At 32.8% G+C, this 21,345-nt stretch overlaps 1 protein-coding gene across 1 annotated transcript in view; it reads left to right on the forward strand.

The window, feature by feature from the left end:
• The window catches only part of LOC124355368, a 98,559-nt gene extending 77,414 nt beyond the window's left edge, over window positions 1-21,145 (forward strand). Inside the window, exons 2-4 of the mRNA XM_046806487.1 lie at window positions 18,331-18,459; window positions 18,692-20,730; window positions 21,002-21,145. Of these exons, the coding sequence (XP_046662443.1) occupies window positions 18,331-18,459; window positions 18,692-20,730; window positions 21,002-21,145 (2,312 nt within the window). The remainder of the gene's footprint in view (window positions 1-18,330; window positions 18,460-18,691; window positions 20,731-21,001) is intronic.
• Window positions 21,146-21,345: the final 200 nt, after the last annotated feature.

Here is a 21,345-nt window from a genome sequence, read left to right on the forward strand (position 1 = left end):
AAATAATGTAAATTCTATGAGAATAAATTTATAAGATTTCGGTAACCACAAACTCTGACAATGTGTTCCGATTGAACCGGAAGGACTATGTAAAGATCGGAGTCTATCCATCGTATAGAAGAACTTAAAAGTCTTCCAGATCTTATATTTATTAAAAAAGTGTAAAGTTTGCAAATATAATAAGTTGTATGTATGTCTTAAGATTAAAGAATTGTGGTTATTTGAGTTTATGTCTAGGTTATTATAGAGTAGACATATAAAAAAACAATTGTTTTAGTTTTTAGACAGTTAAAAACATTTCAACACAAGCTTATTTTTCATGCCTCTTTTTTGTTTCAATCCGACTGCTTTCAACGGCAAAATGAATTTTGTCAACGTATATATTAATTTCCAACTATGTTTCTCGATTATATTTCTATACTAAGTATTTAGTTATATTTGTTAGAGTATGTTTCAAGGAACGACATATGCAATATCTTAATAGGTTATAAAAGGTATTGCACAAAGTTTCGAGGATTGGAATCTATCCTCTTCGTCAGATGGGAGTGGTATTAATACATACAAAAATAAAGAACATACAGAAGTAAAGAAGTGAAAAAAGGGCTCATACAAGATCAGACTGATGAGGTTCTGTGCTGGTGTAATGTGTTATTGTGATCCTAGAACTTGTGATTTGTGCTCGGGACTTGCATTCTGTGCAGTGACAACGTCTGGACTAGACTCGAAGCAGCTTTTGGGTATGTTTGAACCATGTTCTTTCCCCTCTTTACTTCTAAATGTTCTTTATTTTTGTATGTATTAATACCACTCCGATCTGACGTAGAGGATAGATTCCAGTCCTCGAAACGTTGTGTTATACCTTTTATAACCTATAACGATGGCAAATGTCCGAAATCCTGTTGTCCTTTCAAAACTTCAATCATCAATAACAAACTTTTAAACAAAGAATACGCAATATGCTTTTCTGCCAAATGTATTAGTGATGTTTTTATTCTAAAATATAACGAAGTAGCACACAACCTCGGCTTTTATTTTCTGGATAGTAGTTAAACCATTAGTTGATTATTACAATCAAAGAGTAGACTGCAGCCTCGTTACAACCCTGGTAGCGTTCATTAGAGAAACAAGAGCTTTAGTTCATGAGGGAGGCATTTTCGTTATGTGGAATACTTGTACACTGTGAAATCCATAGAACTATTTTATATATAGTTGACAAAGTTAAATTTAATGAGCTTCGACAAGAAATTATATTGTTGCAAATAAAAATTATGCCTACTTTTAAAAGTATAAAAATATTGTAACGTCAGCAGTCGAATATTATTTTATTATTAGACAATTCAAGTTACGTATAGTTTCAATTTATAAGATTAATTTGTATTTAATCCTAATTCCTTGAAATTGTATTCACACTCTGAATATAAAACGTAAAGCCCTCTCTCACTCATTTAATCGAACTATCATGACTAATTCTTCAACCCATATATCGTCCTGATATCCCAGAAACATCAATTTTCATACACGTATGCCTCGTGACGGAAATAGAAAATTTAGATCATTTTCATAAAGATCAAAGATCCATAAGAGTTGAAATGGTGCAAACCCTAGAAGAACTATATTTTGCTTTTCCACTTCACGATGTCCTAGAAAGATGAAATTTGATACACACATATCTTGTGCTCTCAACGGATAAATAAAATATTTTTCATTAAAATAATTACTCATAGGGGTATAAATAGGGTTGCAACCTCTAGATGAACTATATTTTGTATTTCAAATCTTACCAGTATTATTAAGATGATTATGATCTCAACAGCAAACCGGCTCCGGAAATAACTTGGACCGGAATGAAATGAAAGTGACCGAAATTAGTTGCTTATGGACGGAAGTTGTCTTTTCAGTCCAAAGTCTTATAAGTATAAAAGGAAAAAATGTGTTGCTAGGCGCTAATCTCGAGAACGGTTAATTGTTTATGTAAAATATTCTTTGAAATCCGAGGGAGGTTTATATAAAGAAAAAATGTTACTGTTATTAAATAGGCAAGCTCGTGCTCAGGGATAACTGCTATTTTTTAAATAAATTTCATGGAGGCCATTCTTTATAACAACGCATATAACGTAATTTTAAAATGGATACTTAAATCATGAATTTATAACAAAACTATCCTTTTTTCGACCATGCTGATTATTTTCGGTGCTATCGGACGAATTAATTTTCTGAGCTATCGGACTAATGCAGGTTCGGTCCTATAGGACCCACCCTTAAAATACGATACAGCATTCTTTATAACAACGCATATAACTTAATTTTAAAATGGATACTCAAATCATGAATTTATAACCATACTATAGTGACGATAGATGAAACATAATTTATTACATCATTATGACATCAATAAATAATTAAATCCAAAAAAAACCTTAAAAATAATAGATCTTAATAGTTCTAAACTTTAATCTAAACCTTTAGAAACCAAATTTGAGTTATTTTACAAATAAATTTAACTATACGGTCATATTAGTTTTCATATATGCTATTGTTCATTTACATATTTATGAATTATATTGATATTATTATTATAAGTTACATTTATATTATTGGCTGAGCGTTAGGGAGTTCCGTCGATCAGGGGCTGCCTGTCTCTACGCAAGATATTTGGAGAACAAACTAATCTAAAACTCGATGATGGTGCTGGTCACCCCATGGAATTTGGCTAAGCCTTGAGGAATTCTTTTACATTGGTTCAATGGGTAACTATGATAGTAATGAGAAAATTGCAGAATAAATAAATCTGTAAACGAACATAGTATAATGTTTTAGCATGTGATGCAATAGCAAATGTATCTTTTTGAAATAAGCTATAAACTTAAATTTTGCATGCGTTAGGGAAGTCTGTTCCACAACACGGGATTCGGCCTACTCCTGCCGTAGTTTAAATTATCCTGTTACTTTCATTTTAAATCATTATCATCAATACTAATGATTAGAAGATTTATTAATAATAGGTAGATCATATTACAAGAAATATTAATCATACAAAAACAGGAACCGACAAAGAACTAGGCAGACAACTCCCAATACTGCAAGTAACTTTGGGCAGATAACTAACTACAGGTCTCCGCAGTCTATCTACCTGAAGCCGTGGTTCAAAGCATTCGAAATGTGAAGCCCAAACTATCCCAATTAACTGTTAGACAAGGCCTTGTTGCAAGTCGCTATATAGGGTGTCCCGTAACTCTCTGGACAAGCTGCCGTGTATTAAGTTTTTGTATTGTTGGCTATTCGCTGAGAACCTCAGTGTAGGCCATTTCTTGTCACAGTAAGTTTTCTATAAATCAACTATTTTTATTCGATTTCAATCATTTATGTCTCGTTAGATTATTGATAATATCTTCTAAAAACTGTTATTCTTGTGGTTCTTGAGAAAAACTGCTGGTATTCAAAATTTTAAAAGATTTAATGGCCGCCATTTTGAAAATAATAAAGGTGATGTATACTTATAGTTATATATTTATACTTATTTCAGTAAAATTTCTTGTTATCATAAACATTGGATCACTTGCAATGATCGTTGTTTGTTAGTCTTCCTGGACCTTGCAAAAGCGTTTGATTCCGTAGACAGAAGTAAACTATTACACAAACTGGAATCCATAGGTTGTCGAGGGCTATCCCTATCTTGGTTCCGAAGTTTCCTCTCTGATCGCAAAACAGTTTGTCACGGTTTGTGGGGTAGACAGTGGGGGAGAGGGCCATTGATTACGGTGTTATTCAGGGAAGTACCCTTGGACCAATTCTCTTTCTTGTTTATATAAACAATGTTGTCAAGTTAAATATATCCGGCCAGTGTTTTTTATTTGCCGACGACACTGTGGTTTTATGTCGGGGGAGAAAAACTGGGACGATGTCTATAACAATGCGTTACATGATTTGTCTGTTCTTAAAAAAGTGGTTTGATCAAAAATATTTTATCTCTGAATATTTCAAAAACTAAATTCATGCCAATCTCACTAACACAGAGATCAGAACCCACAATTTTAATTCTCTTACTCTTCACACTTGCGGCAGCTGCATTAATACAACTTGCAAATGCGAACAGATTGAAAAAAGTGGAGAAGAAATACAAGTATTTAGGTGTAATATTTGATACGAGAATGAAGTGGACTGCCCATGTTGAATATTTAAAAAACAAAATTCGGAAATACATATTTGGATTCAAACAATTACACGGAATACTAACATTTTCTGAAATAAAAAACTTGTCTATTTTGCGTACTGTCAGTCTTTGTTTTTGGGGGGTATTGTTGCTTGGGGTGGAGCGCTCAGAACAACTTTGGAACCATTATATATAGTCCAAAAATCAATTTTAAAGGCCGCGATTGGAGTTGGTACTAGGTTTCCGACACATGAATCTATTTAATATTTTTGAAGTTCTCTCAGCATAAGACAGCTTTATGTAAAAACCATCTTACTCTACATATTCAAACAACCGAGATTAATTTTTAACAATGTATCCCATACATACTCTACACGAAACCCGCAGAATCGATAGGAATACAGCCACTGCAGCTAAACAGGTCTTTTTCAACAACAAGTCCATTTTATATTGCGCATATATTATATAGGAATATTCCGAGCTATTTGAGAAACTCTGGAGGATGTTCTGTAAGCTCTTATAAAGGGAGAGTGCATGGCTGGATACTTAGTATTGGCAAAGACGCGGCCGAAAGCATCATAGTCTCGGGATACAGATAAGCCTACCTTGACCTCTTCACTGACCTTGACAAACAATCCACTATCCGTTATCTTACAGTTAATCACATCCTCCGCGCCTTGTCTGTTGGTTGGGCCTTCGCGGGGTGGCTATTGTTGGGCCCGGCGGTGGCTGCTGGACGGTTTTGCCAAATCACAGACCGCTGGTGGTTGATGAACAGCAGTCGTCGTTGGGCCGGGGCGTGGTGGTCGCTGGGCGGTGGCCCGGTTCGCGGATGTGGTGTGCGTCGGTCGTACTGGAACGCGTTTCCTCGTCGGGCTGGCTCTCTCGTTAGAGCAGAATTATGTCCATAACCACAACATGCATTTTTTTGTTTATTTTATATTACAGACTTTCCCTTTTTTTATTATTAAATTTTGGACTCCTCTCACCCAATTATTACCAATGAAAATACTCCATACTCGTCATAATGTACCAGGACCAAAAAAATGTCATTTTAATTTGAACCTCCTCAATATTGTATATTATATTATGTTACATTAACGGCTCGCACCCACGCACAGGCTTCAGCCTATGTGGGTGTCAATTTCCTTGAATGTTTGTAAAAGTTTATTTTTGTAAATTTTTGGAAATAAATCTTTTTGAATTGAATTGATCCAAATTTGGTTTAATTTAATTTATCGGTTTTTGAGTTATTCATTGTTTATTAAAAAAACACATACAGACAGATAGATGAGAAACTACACATTGGAGACCCATGTCCATATGGTGAAATATGTTTGTCTTGACCTGAGCAATAACGTGGTATGCCTCTGTCCAGAGAGTTACGGGACATCCTGTATAAATGCAAATTGGAAAACAACAAATCAACAATTTATTTAAATAATATTGTGCATGAAATGCATTAGAAGACATGTGTAACTCTTTACTGCTTTACTTATTTTCTTTAGATAGACGTAGATATTTTAGTCGCCGGATTATAAGTCATAGGAATTATAATTTTGTTCACGGTATAGCATTTTCTTCTATGTACATCAAATTATAACCTAAGCCAATCATTAGATAATGAAGCAAGCAAATCAACTAACTCCGTGATTAAAAACTTAATAGAGTTGCTATGTGATAAAATGAGTTTATACACAAATTGATGTAAAATAAACATTTACGCTTTCAACATAGTGTTCTGCTAAATATATATGAGTGTTTACAAGTACCAGTCTGGTTGTAGGAGCATGCCGGTCAACTGCTGACCATTAAAGGTCAGAGGTCATTGACACATTCAGCACTTCAGCTACATCCAGCTATTATTGTACATAGGTTTGATGTATGGATAATACAATGAGTATTTGGTTAATAACAATAGTAATTTCTATAAAAGGCTAGAAGACATGTTTGAATGGTCAACGCCAAAATGGAAAAATGTTAACTATACATTTATTTTCAATTACATTTTTCGTAACAAATATAAATGTAAATTATTAAAGGTCTAAATTTTAATCTGTTCAATAGTCCGAGTAATAGAAGGTAATTTTGAAAGTTTAACATTTTTCTCAATGCGTCGGTCATAAATATCAGTGGGTAAAAGAAGGAATTACTGGAAACAAGTCATAAGTCACATAGATTGTATGGAGGAGCAATGTAAACCTTAGATTTATCTTGACACCAACGTAAATATTAAATAAATGAACAAAATAAAACCTATGGTTTGATAAATACACTCAATAAACACTGCTTGATCTCTAAACCATTTTTGTCAAAACATAGGAAGTGTAAGAAAACTTAAATGTCCCATATTGCTTGGTTTTCCGTCTGCTTGTATGTGATTTCATTGAAAACTCGTACCTCTAAAAACAGTTTCTGTTAGAGTGCACCTATTTATAATATATATATTAATAACAACTGCCCAAAAGTCTCCATACCCAATTTGCGTAAGAACATAAAATTTTCAAGAGATCTCACACTATATAACTAAACTATTTTTTATATCCAATATTAAACATAGATCGTATGAAATAATTAAGCATTAAAATAATAGCAAATAATCAATTTATTTATCTATGTATGTGTTGTTTGTTTGTGTTTGTTTTTTTTAGTGTTGGATCGTACTAGTATTGGATCTCATTAAAACCATTTATTTTTCAAACGATTCTGTGGAAATTTTGATTGAAAACTTTAGAATGGTCAGGATTTTGAAACTAGAATTTCCACTCTAAGAAGTCAGGTAGCTAGAAATTAAAATATTTATGTAAAGTAAAAAACGTAAATTATTCGTTTCAAAGCCATTACATGCTCTACAGGTATAAACACACAGGGGTCGAGAGAATACCTACCAATAACCATTATATTGTTTTACATATCCTTTATAGCAAACATCTGGTAAAGTTTATCTAGTCATTTCTGGACACTAGTATATATATATGTATATAAGATATTATCTAAACATTTAAAACAGTATAAAATACTGACTCAACAGGCTGAAATATAGATAAATAGCTTTATATTCGAATTGCTCTATACGAAACGCCATTGGTTATATAACGACACGTAACTACCCATAGTGTACGATGTTACATCACACTACATCAACATTAGCTAGTGCGAGGCTAAATCACAATCAGTGCCTATGCTCCACGGCCTACAGCTATTTTGCTATGGCCGTTACTACCAACTGACAAATGAGGAAGTGAGTTTCAATAACCGAAGGACTAAATGTTTTGCTTCAACTCTTGAATTTAATTTTGTACTATAATTTTCAATCTTTATTTTATATACCCAATACTTTTGTTACATAAATTCTATTATTACTAAATATTCAGTCAATAATAAAAACGTTTTACTTTGTATAAAAAAAACTAAATATTTCGAGTCCCACTCACAAACACCAGCGTGATCAAATCGAATTCCTGCACACATCGCCTTATTGGCTACAAAGGTTTTGCTGGTTTGAGAGACAGAAGTAGGTATTCGAAGACTAATTGAATGAATTCTTCACAACAAAAATAAATTATTTCGTTTTAAAGTTAAGGAATCGACCCTCAAATACCATTCGAAACAGAGCCACAAATGTTTTATTGAATTTTAATTTTAATTTAATTTCATGTAACTGTTTTAGTTAAAAAATATGGTCAGTAGTCTAAATATTTGCTAATTTTCTTTATCATAAATTTGCATAAAATAAGTTTTTTCTAGTAAATGAAAAGTCAACACAAAATCCACTGTCTACAATGTGTAATAAAACACCCTAAACTCACTTTCCTTCAGTTGGATTCGACAGGTTAAGTAATTTCTCAAAATATTCAAAGAAAAAGGTTAGTAAAGTTGGGTTACTTTGTATTTTTAGCATCTCAAACAGTAAAATGACCTCATCACACGGTTGTCAGTTATTAATGGAAAAGTTAGCACATAAATTTATGTCCAGATTTTGAAACGGTATGTGCTCAAATTCATTCAGAATTTGAAGGCAAACTCTCTATTTATAATAAAAACAACAGCAGTATATTCTAATAATACTATAAATTCGAAAGTACGTTTGCTGTTTGTTTTCTTTTCAAGCGTAAACTAATCAACCATTGTACTAAAATGCTATCTGGACATTTATAGTGTCCCTTGTATGAATATAGTCTTATTCTTATTTCGAAAATCCCTCGGGGCTACGCCCCACTGGTCTATAAAGTAGTAAAACTCTCATCTTAGTCCCTAACGAGCCTGTTGAATGTAACTAACTGTTCTTTGCAAACAATGATTTATGACAAAACAAAGTATATATATTTCATTAAATTCAACACTATTTATACTTTTTTATACTTATAGTATGACAACATATAATAAGCTGGATAGTAACAAACAACACATCTTACTTCAACCTTTTATGCAACCGCTGTGGAGCAAAGAGTAAGAAAATATCCAGATAAGAAAATAAAAGGTTTTCGTACAAATATACATCTAGCTGTAAATTTAAATATGCAGTACTTGGTCATTACTGTAATGCAGATATAAAACACAAACTTACTATTTAACCTTTACGATAAATCTAAAAACTGTTATAAAATTCATCTTAGTTGTCTTTTGCCATAAGTAAGTTTCACAGACCTTTGTATCTATATAAATTTACTTGATCGGGAAGTAACTGAAGTAAATTACAATAGCCATAAATATAGAATTTTTGATAGATTTTCTTGCTTGTGGCAACAAATAAATTTAACGTTGGCGTTAGAAATATAATGCACTCGAACCAGAAGTGCTCATATACGAAATTGCGTGCGGAGCCGAGGGTAACAACAAGTGGAATTACAGCGAATACAACAGACACTAAATTGCAAAACATTAATTAAATGGTCGAAGGAATTGCATTTATTCCTGAATCGTAATGTACCATAAATGCTTTCATTATGAAAGCTAAGAAGAACTTTGGGCTTTCTTCAAACCGGTCTAAAATAATTCCAGTGTTGCTGATATTGGTGGAACTATTCAATACAATACACGGAATATTAGACGCAATGCAATGCAGAGATATTGCGGGCAAACCCGCGGGAAATGCTACTATTAAATTAATTATCGGAACAAACGTCTCTACCCAAACGGCCAAAAACGAATAAAATCGTTATCCGATAGGTGTTTTCGACAGAGGATTTTAGTAAAGGAAACCAATAATATTTCCACTCGGCCAGAATGTAGCATGGATGCAGAAGTAATCGGTGACAACTTGGACAGATGGAGTTATTACAGTTATTGGAGTTATTACGCTTCAGACTGGGAAACGTCCAATTTATGGATTTCCAATTAAAACATCGTGAAACAGATGTTATAATTTAAGATCGCCAGCTATGCTATAAAATTCCTCGTTCCTTGTTCATTAGCCTTTAATGGCCATGCTTCTGCATAATATTGGAACGAAACTACAATTTATCTGTTGCTGCAATAAGTCTTAGTCGTTACAATTAACTTATACATTATATTATTCATACTAGTAATTCGCCACCCAGTCGTTATTATTCAATTCGTATACTTAATTATTCTATTTTTAATTTGCGATTTCCAGACGAAAGAGGCTAGAATAAGAACCCAGTGAATACTGAAACGAAAAATGTCTTTATTTATAGAGGTGAAAAGTCTTATATTCCACTTAACCTCTAAACACAAATAAGGAAAATAAAATAAAATCATTCCTATTACAATATTGTAACTGTCTTGTAAAACTAAATTACGCGTAATAATTAATTACGATACTACAAAGGAAATTACATTTTATAATAAAAAATTTAGCATATCAATTGCACTTTAACAAAAATATCTTTAATAGAATAAGCAACTAACGGAATTATGACATCTTTATCAGTTCTTTATTTAAAGTTTGTTTTTAACGACGGAACGTTTGAAATGGTAGCAGGATTTCGGACTTTTGCCATCGTTATTTGCCATAGTGTTACACCTTTTGTAACGTATAACGATGGAATAATTCCGAACTTATCAACTTCATTCTCCATTTACTCAGCTTACATCCAGTTGTCCCAAGTGCGACCACAAGAACCACCAACCGTCACTCCCGCCTAGTTCGCAGCAGAAAGGACCTTAACTCAGACCAAAGCGATCGCGCTTGTCAATAATTCTAATATTATCACAATCTACTTGCAGAAACGGTGAAAAATTTACATTATATAAGGCTGTTCAACGAATTGGAATTTATAATAAAGATGCACCCCTCCGAGTTCTAAGAGCACTAATATCAGACATATAAGAAAAACGTTTTGAGCCAAACAACTTGGACCACTATTATGGATTATAGCGTGCAACATACTAAGTAAAAGAAGATCTCTAAGCTAAGTTCTTTGGATTTTAATACGATTAATTGCTCAAAATAAGGAGATAATGATCGTCACGGCTTAATTTGATAATGAACTGAAAGCAATAATTCAGTGTACGCTAAATTTTATTAGAAAGCTAGAAGACAAAACTAGAGTCTTCACCATCATCACTCTTACATCCAAGGACAAGTATTGAGCAAACCGCTTGAGACCATATATACAAATAAGAGTTAGTGATGAGCAAGAGTTTTTGTACCGGCAAGTACTTTATCTGTAACTGTAAACCATTTCTTATGTTTGACTTATCTATAACAAATTTGGAAGAATTTCAGTCAACATTTTGGAATTATTTTTTATTTAGGGGAGGAAAAGCTAGGGTGGGATAAATATGATTTATATCGATTAGAAGGTATTCGGGGTTATAGGAATGTTTGCTTTAAAACTCGGAGTTGTCGAAAAGTTCCTTTTTCAACCATGCGGATTATTTTCGGTGCTATCGGACGACTTAATTTTCGGAGCTATCGGACTAATGCAGGTTTCGCACCTGGTGGGTTCGGTCCTATAGGACCTACCCTTAAAATACGATACAGCTGAAACATATGTTGTATTACATTCAGCTCTTACAAAAGTCTTTTTTCGACCCTGGCGGTTATTTTCGGTGGTATCGGACGATTTCATTTTCGGAGTTACCGAACTAAGCAGATTTCGTACCTGGCGGATTAGGTCCTATCGGACCCACTCTTAAAATCGATACAGCTTAACCATATGTTGTATTACATTCATGAAATTGTGACCTATTCCCTTATTTAATAACGCTCTTTGACATTAATAGTCTGTTTTGAGAGTTTTTCAGTTAGATTATTGGAAAACTAAGAGCAAAATATTCATTATTATACAAAATTCACATACTGCATGGTAGAATTCAAATACTTTTTTTGATACGTTGATTTAAATCTTTGGGGAAAGAATGGGCGCTGTCGTAAACTACTTTATTTATAAGCAGCCAATATTATATTCAATAACAATCCTCGTACAACAACACGTTCCAGAGTTATGTAGAATTACAACAACCACAATGCACCCTCAGCAGTTTATCACATATAGAACTGATTCAATGACACAGCCGTTGTAATTGCGAGCAATCAATTCCCCCCAGCATTGTTAGCTGCTGTTTTACTGGAGGCTGTTATTTGTGTCCAGGCTAATTTCTGCTGTCCAGACCCATTTTTCACTTCAATCACTGAGCAATTCATTTATATTCGGTGTATAAATTATTGGTGTATTTTTAGTAGTCCTCTTGCCGATCCAGCGTTTTATCACGAACAAATTGTTCAATATTTATTGAAAGCTTATTACTTAACAGCAGTAATAAAAATCATTTTATTGCAGTAAGACAGTTGTACAATGTATTGCTAGCGTCATTATGATATAAATATAAAAATAAACAATTTCTGTTCCATTCATTGATACATGATGCTATTATCGGATTCTGATTTTTCTTAGAATTCCAACTGTCTAAGCGGCGCTTCAGAAACTCAACAAAATAAAACCCACCTGACACCAAAAGGCATTTTAAACAAGCTTTAAATTGTGTGAAATTTTGAGTGTTTTTAAGCATTTCAGAAAGCCCGTTGATGAGCTTGACACCGAATTTTTTGGGGAGCTGAGCAAAAAGCAGGTGTTCTGTGTTGTAACCAACAGTTGCTTGTATACCTTTTCTAGTAATCGTTAAATCACCAATTTCCTCACCAAAGTACACTTTAAAGCAGTGGAGATTCACTACGAGAATATAGAGGCTTGGTAAAGTCAGCAACCCGAGCTCCTTGAAGGCATCTCTGCAAGACTCTCTAAAATTGGCTTTCTTTTGAAGTCTAAATACTCTCCATAATTTTTGTTAATTACTTCTCCAAAGGCTAATTTCATACGAAAAATGAGAGTAAATAAAGCCAAAAATAAGCAATTAGACAGTTTAAGTGTAGTAAAACAAACATAGAATCCTTTATTTCCGTTGTACGCCATCTTAACAGAAATAAACGGAACAAGGGACCTCCTAAGGACCTGACAGAAATGAACGCCCTCGTGGAATTTTTTTTATGAAAGAATGTCTGGAAAATCCTGTTTCCTTCACAATCCTTCAATCGTAGAAACAAACTTCAAACGATGATTTCAGAATTACTCTTCGCTACTGTAATATCCTATTGAAAGTTCGAAGAGGTAGTTTTGAACTAATAAAGCTGTAGTAATATTATGGAGCATACAAAATCATCCTCCTGCTGAGGCAGTGACTTATGCAGGATTTGATTTTTTGGGGGGGAGGGGGTCCAAATTCGTAAAGTCCTGTAGGCGATGAGAGTTGATCGACATGGTCTTATTCTAATACTTTCTATTAAATGTGAGTGGAAAAATTTTGATGAAAACTTCAAAAAAATAAATAGATTTAATATTTAAGATATTTTATTCCTACCAAAATTTGCTTTCTCTTTATTTACTTAGAAACTTATTTCCTCCATCTACAACAAGGTAGATTAGGCCACACCACGTGTCACATAATAGGTTTTGATTTTGATGAGATTTCATGCACAATTTGAAATCTATATCTTATTTCATGTTACGTGTTTTTACTATATTACATGTTGAAATCCCTTGAGAGAGTGTACTGGGTTTGTTTTTAAATTTATTAAGTCTGTTATTTTCTCGTTATTCTATCACGGTTTAACCAGAAGAGCAATGTAAACATGGTCGCTAACGCTCAGCCATGCACCATCATCGAATTTAAAAAATTAACTTTAAAGCAAAAATTACATGTTTGTAGGTAAGTTCGCTCGCGAGATATAGTGTGGCTAGAAAGAAAGGAAGATAGACAAGAGATAAAATATTTTCCAGCCCCTTCGCTAACGTTCAGCCAGTAATATGACCGGTAACGTGAACTGTCATATTGTATATGCATAATATTATATGAGTATCTTTCAAAATATACCCGAATCGAGTGTAAAAATGATGGTAGATTTAAATTGATTCCTACTTTCATTTCTACGAATTGATATGTTGCTCAGAACCATTTTATCTTTTAAATAAAAATAAATCAATTTTAGATAAGTCTCTAATAACCTGCTGGACTAATTCGGGGTAGTTCTTTTTTAATATTTGTTAAAACCGAGGTAGGATTTTACGTGGAGAAAAATGAGGAAAGTTTCCCAGAATATAAACATAGCATTCTCAAAATAGGCAAAAACATTTATTTATATTTAAATTTTAGAAAATATATATACAGTGCTTGAACTTGTAATGTACACGAACTTGATGTCTAACTCTGACTTAAGTTAGCAGCAGTGAGTAGTTAAAACCATCTGTTGTAATGGAAATGCTGTTTAAACTCTGTTATAAAACGCGCTTTAATGAATGTTTGGACAAAAAGTACACGAAACTCATGGCACTGGAAATATCTTAAACCGAAGTAAATAACAGATAGTGAGCGCTTTTTAACCGAAGCTTTCCAAGGCCTTTTTATTTACATATGTTCTTCATCTGGGCATTAGAGCAAACAAACTCAACTGTGGCATCAGAAATGTAATTACTTCAAACCAGAAATGTATGCTTTCAACAGTCGTAAAACCTGAAATACGAACCAGTAAATATAATATGTAACTTTCAATTTTCTTAATTATATTATGTCCTAAATGCTTGTACTTAGATGGCCACGTCCTTTGATTTTAAAAATTGCAAGCGAAGCCGCGGGAAACTGCTAGTAATTCAATAAAATAGGATTCCAAATCAATAATGACACACAAATTTGAACTATGATTATTATCTAACCATTAAATAAAACGCGAGAAGTCCAGCTGGTAAAACGGATCATTGTTTTGTCTCAATCTACGGATAAATGGAAGTAACTATTCTAAACTTATCACTCCTAAATTTGTATATTGCTCTTATTTTAAATCTTGAAAGTAAAATTTTACTCACCTTACTATGTAATTTAATATAACGATTTACATAATATTTATTTATATTAACAAGATTTATACTAACATCGCTGAGTTTGAATTTACAGCTCATTCCATTCTCGAGAGGTCCAGCGAACAAATAACCAGACAGACAATCGTATAAAAAAGAAGTTTGTAGAAAAATGAGGCATCATACCGCTCATTCTTGTAGAAAGGAAGTTTAATCCTAAATTTAAAATGTTATATCTTACTCCACGTATCTTGTAACATGATACATTTACATTTAGGTTCATTAAATCGGATTTCATATCAATGTTTCAATAATAAAAGTTTACACACTTATGATTGTAAAAAATATTATGTTAAATGATATTTTATGTGTGAGGTAGTTGGGCTACATATCTTAAAATATCATATTGGGTATTTTGAGTTTTTTACAAATTTATTTATTCTGCTTTTTTTGTTGCCATTATGGTTACCCATAAGACCACGTAAAATATTCACTAACACTCAGACAAATCCCATGAAGTGCCATACACCATCATCGAACTCGTTGCCCTCATATAGAAATTAAGTTTCATGCACAATTTCAAATCTATAGGTCAATTTGCTTTCGAAATATCGTGCGGACAGTCGGACAGAAGTAAATATTTTCAGCTCCATTAATAATAGGCTTCGCTAAAGCTCAGCCAATTGTTAGTTATGTGTTTGTAATTATTTTTTAATAATTATTTTGTTATTATAGGTGTACCCTTTTCAAAAGAGTTTATTTTTCTCAGACGGATTGGGGAGGGGCTCGACACTTTAGAACCCCCCCCCCCCTGAATAAAGCACTGTATGAATGCGATGTCCACACAATCTGTGACTAGAGTTGTAAAATTAAGTACCATTAGCTTTGTCAAGGCGCGGCGTTTGTTACGTTGTGTCTTCCGCATTGTAGCCATACCGTATGAATGTATACATATGTCTTGTTATTAATGGTAATGTATAAATACCATAAATAATTATGGTAAATTGTGCAATATATTTGTTTGAACAGCTCAAATAATGTGCCAACTGTTATACATAGGAAGTATAACTGTTTAGTACAACTGATATTAGTTACGTTGAATAGCAGAAGTTGTTGGATGCCGCAGGGATCTATCTTGTGAGGAGGATGTACAGACTAAATTTAAATATTTTCTAAAGTTATATATCTTATCTTAATTTATCATGTATTGTTCAAATATTTATACTTTGTGAAGTCCAAACATAAAACTGCTAAGCATAATATTATTGGTTAATCATAATATTACGCTAAGAAATATTCCATAATAACTAAAGTCAAAACAACAAATACACAAAGAATATCTCAGATGATAATAAAGATTTGTTTACTTATATGTAAACTGCAGAAAATGCAATAAACTTAAATCAGGGGTTATGTCAGCTGACTGATTATGCACAAGTTATTATTAAATCAGCTGACTGTAAATAATAGTCTAATAATAAGTTGTCTCAACCACACTGAATGCTCACTAAATGTGTGGTGGATTCGAAGTCTCGAATAATTATCACTAAATAAATATTCAGGGAGAGTTTGCTTATTTCTCAGTAACAAGCATGTCGGTGGTAAAGTCTGACAAGGGTATTCTCTGAACGATATCTAGCTACTTTGTTAGAGAGAAAAATTCACCATTCAAATTCGGAAAAACGTAACCAGAATGTTACGTCTCCGTTAACGCTGCAAGCACAGTGTCTAGTATTCACTACCTAGAGTATATAAACTCATTACGCAGAGGAAATATTGAGTTCTATTCACAAATTTTATTCTATATTAATGTCAATTTTGCTCTAATAAAATATATTTAATACTTTGAAATTGTTTGTGATAAGGGCGAAATATTTAATAATGGAGGGAATATTAGAAGGAAAGGAAACCATTGCATATAAGACATTTTTGGGTAAACTAAAAAAGCCCACAGAATAGAAGATACTGTGTTACGGTACCACTTTTCATATAGTCTTTTGTTACGGATTAGTGGTATACGTAGGGAATATCCTTAAGTTCCCCTGACAGCTCTCGCACTGAAATCATTTTAACGGCAACTGTTATATATATTTTCTGTATGTAAGTGAAACACAATATCCGAAAAAGGAAACATGATTCTTCGATGACCAAAATTTACAGAATTTAAAAATCACATCAATGTACCGTTATATTTCTTTCTTCTTTGTTTGAAGTTAATTTTTGACGATGGAAGGATTGTGAAGGAAACAGGCTTTTTCCCGACATTTGCTATCGTTCAGTGAAACAAAAAATCCTTTGATGATTTGTGAAACAAAAAATCCCAAAATATGATTTGTTTATTTTAAACCTAGTTTGCAATTATGCATTAGGTTAGTTATTTACATGAAGAAGGGATCAGATTGCAGATCTCGAAACACAGTGTTACTGAATTTTGTTTCACTGAACGATGGCAAATGTCCGGAAAAAAAGTCTGTTTCCTTCATTTCTTTCTTATCAATAAACTTTCAAAATAAATAGTTATTTATTATATAGTTGTATTGTTTTCAAATAAATTGTCAGTGCTAATATCCTCGTAACTAAACTTAACCTCATTATTTTATAAAACATTCCTCCTAATTTGTTGTTAAAATTTTCAAGGCGAAGGTTTACGTGTTCTTTTTTTTAATTAACGTCCATTGAAACCCAATTAATATTTTATCTACAAATGAATCAAATACAGCCATACAAACAGTTCCTTCTTTTTATTATTGCCCTGAGAAAACTAGATCCATGTTTGAGAAGTATTTTTAAACAGTTTGGACCTTATAAGCAAAGAAAAGAAAACTGGAAAGATAAAATACAGATTTCATTATCTGGATATACATTAAAAACGTCCATTAGTTGGCCTTTCCCGTAGCGCATATAATCCAGTGAACAATATAACCGGGTCTTGTTCCGCGGTTATTAACCATTCTTTACCGGCTCTCCCATTTGTGTAATTATCTTTGTTAACGGTACAATAAATCTCTCTGCAAACAAATTCGTGTTCTTTCATTTTACCTTTATATTTTTGTACTTAAAACTCGCGAAAGCTCTAATTTTCTAACATAGATTTAAGTTGTTTGAAAATTACAATTGTTTTAATTATCCTTAATATATACTGCACGGTTAGGTATATTCTACTGATTATATACAATTATTATATACTGATTATATACTGATTATATAATATATATATATATATATATATATATATATATATATATATATATATATATATATAATATATGAATAATTTAAAGACGTCCACTACAAAAATACTTCATCTCAGTGCTATCAAATGTATGCTACTTATTCTACTTTAGTATTTTAAAAAAAAACTAGTACCAAAAATAAAAATGTAATAAAACAAAATTACACAATCTAAATATATAAATAATACATAGCAAATCCTTTACATTAGCAAAGTTTACATTGTTTTAAGAATTAAAAATACAGTTATATTGCAAATCATTTCTACACTTGTTCCTACCTTAAGCATTCTTTCACGCGCAGTGATCCACCTTTTTCACTTTTGCGGTCTCAGGAAAGTTATTTTAAGTCTTAAGAGTTGGTAACCATTATAATGCTTCTACCTGTTACAAAATGAATGACAATGAGCACACAAACAAGGGCGATAGTGTTAAAACATTACATGCCACTATGACTCAAAATGAAATTAAAGTTTTACTTTTGTATTTATATTATACACTCGCCCTTCAAATTTAAATTTATTAACGCTTGCCCAAGATAGCGCGCCTTCCCATTTACTTGATAGAGATTTATGAAAATCTTTTCAAACTGTAATCTTCTGTATTTTACTAACGTGTGTCGGTTATTCTGTTTCAGACCTAAAACACGGAATGAATTGGAATATTCTTAGATTCCTGCCAACTTACTTTCTACATTTGGCATTAGCTTGGCCGCTCCCACAAGAGAAACTGACGAGAGTGCTGTCTCCAACCTTACAGAAACTAGGTGATAAACCAATAAGTATAAGTTTCTTCGAACCTAAGCAAATAAAGTTTCTCAATATCATCTTTATTAAAGAGATTCAAAAATGTGAAGTTGGGAGTTACTTTTATAGTATAGCCACAGGGAAAAAACTGACAGCGTTATTATATTGTTCCTGTTAAAATGTAGTATTCATAATTTATAAAAAGTCAATGAATTTTTGTTGTAAATGTTCATTCATTTTTGGTTTTTCTAGAGAACTGTCTCGAGATTGATCTTGCTCAAGTCGAAGAGTTGAAGAAACAGTTTCAAAATGACTTTGCGTTCAACGAAAGAGTTGTTTCTTCTGATCCATATTTCGGACTCTTGGAAGAAGACTGGCGCCGTTTAAACCTTCTTCAGAGTAGACTTCCAGAGGGCTCTTTATTGAAAAAGAAATTAACACACGCGTTCCGTTTACTGATAGCCGCATTGTACCAAGCTCATGAGGCTCTTGTTTCCACGGAAATTGGGGACCAAGAAATGTTTCACACAAACGATATGTCAGAAACAGACGCTAGAAACCGCAGCAACATAAATAACGAAGATGCAGAACCACAATCGACAGTTTTGTTTGATCATACCAGTGATAATAAGCTAAACTATATGACAACTACTGAATCTTCTTTGAACTCATTAGAAGAATCAGAAATAGATAATGAACCCGCAGAATCTGACCCTAAGCAATATGTTGTAAATTTCGCTAACTATTCCGAGCCTACTGGTAACAGCAATGAAGAGAAAACAATTGGAATTACTGACACGTCTGAAGCTCCAATTAGTATAGAATTAGTAAATGAAAATCGTGTTAGCAAACCTACTCAAACATATCAAAGAAATAAGATAAATTCTATTGTAGAATTGACGTCTACAAGAAGCCACAGTACTCAAACATTAAAACCACAAGATACCATGTTAGATCTAAGAAATACATCATTAAAGCCACCAATTATAATTCCACCTCAGGTGGTAACACTTAATAAAGATAAATTAAATATTACTAAAGGATCCGCAGATACCTTAAATAATGAAGATGAAACTGATGTAAGCCTAGCTAATACTGTAATGACAGTAGCAACAACTAGAGAAGGTAAATCGTTATCTTCATTTACTTCATTTTCACAAAGCGATATAAATTTTGAAGATAAGCCATCCTCAGCAATGGAAGACATAACAAGTGCAAATAACTCTATTTTATATACTACACCATCTATTACTATTAAAATGTCCAGTTGGGCAAAGAATAGCAGTGTAAACCTGTATACAACGCCTAGTACAACTGCAGCTTCAAATTTACATCTAAGCCCTCATAATACAAGTAACAGTGTTTTTATATCACCTTCACAAGTGCCTATAACAACGCCTAGTTTTGACACCATCATAACAGATAGTTGGGAAAATATATCAGCTCACAATGTGTCTACAACATCTTCTATCTTACATACAGTACCTGAAAATTTAACTATTAGTTCAACAGGAAACTATGGCAATGTTTCATCCCAAATTGAACCAGTTGGAATATTTGATAATGATTCAAAAAAGTATTGGTTATTCACAACAACTAGTTTTGAGATAAATACTGCTATAAAGAATGATAGTGAAGAATCCGATAGTCGAAGTAATGAATCCGATGAAAATTCAACTACTTCTCAAGATATAAATTCTTCACAAGAAACAGTTTTTTCTGTTCCTTTTAAAACTTTAGAAAGCGAAAAATTATCAACAATTGTCTCTGAACTCGTTACCGATCCTACTCAACAGATTACTAGAGAGGAATTTGAAGGTTTTCAAAAAGAAGAGTCGTCTACCGAACAAACTACATCCAAAAATATTTTGGAGGAGGAACTTGGAGAATCCACTTCAACCGTAACTACCACCGCATCTATTATAGCATCGATATCACGCCTTGAAACAGATAATAATACTGAAATACCATTTTCCAAGTCTAGTAGTGAGAAATCTGAAATGGATAAGCATTTAGTAAATTTATTCTCATCTACAACAAAACGAGATTATGATGATGAAAATACAACTCCTTCTCAAGATATAAATTCTTCACAAGAAACAGTTTTTTCTGTTCCTTCTAAAACTTTAGTAAGCGAAAAATTATCTACAATTATCGCTGAACTCGTTACCGATCCTACTCAACAGATTACTAGAGAGGAATTTGAAGGTTTTCAAAAAGAAGAGTCGTCTACTGAACAAACTACATCCAAAAATATTTTGGAGGAGGAACTTGGAGAATCCATTTCAACTGTAACTACCACCGCATCTGTTATAGCATCGATATCACGCCTTGAAACAGATAATAATACTGAAATACCATTTTCCAAGGCTAGTAGTGGAAATTCTGAAATGGATAAGCATTTAGTAAATTTATTCTCATCTACAACAAAACGAGATTATGATGATGAAAATACAACTCCTTCTCAAGATATAAATTCTTCACAAGAAACAGTTTTTTCTGTTCCTTCTAAAACTTTAGTAAGCGAAAAATTATCTACAATTATCGCTGAACTCGTTACAGATCCTACTCAACAGACTACCAGAGAGGAGTTTGAAAGTTTTGAAAAAGAAGATTCCTCTATCGTACAAACCACATCAACAAATGTTTTTGAGGAGGAACTTGGAGAATCCACTTCAACTGCAACTACCACAGCATCTGTTATGACATCATTATTACGCCTTGAAACAGATAACAATACTGAAATACCACTTTCCAAAGCTCCTAGTGAAAATTCTGAAAAGGGTAAACATTTAGTAAACTTAATCTCATCTACAACAAAAGACGGATATGATGATGATGGAAAAATGTCCTCAACCTTTTCGACTACTAACCCTTTTCTTGCCACTTCAACGGAGAGTGAGCTA

This window comes from Homalodisca vitripennis, chromosome 1, assembly GCF_021130785.1.
Source record: "Homalodisca vitripennis isolate AUS2020 chromosome 1, UT_GWSS_2.1, whole genome shotgun sequence".
Taxonomy (NCBI): Eukaryota; Metazoa; Arthropoda; class Insecta; order Hemiptera; family Cicadellidae; genus Homalodisca; species Homalodisca vitripennis.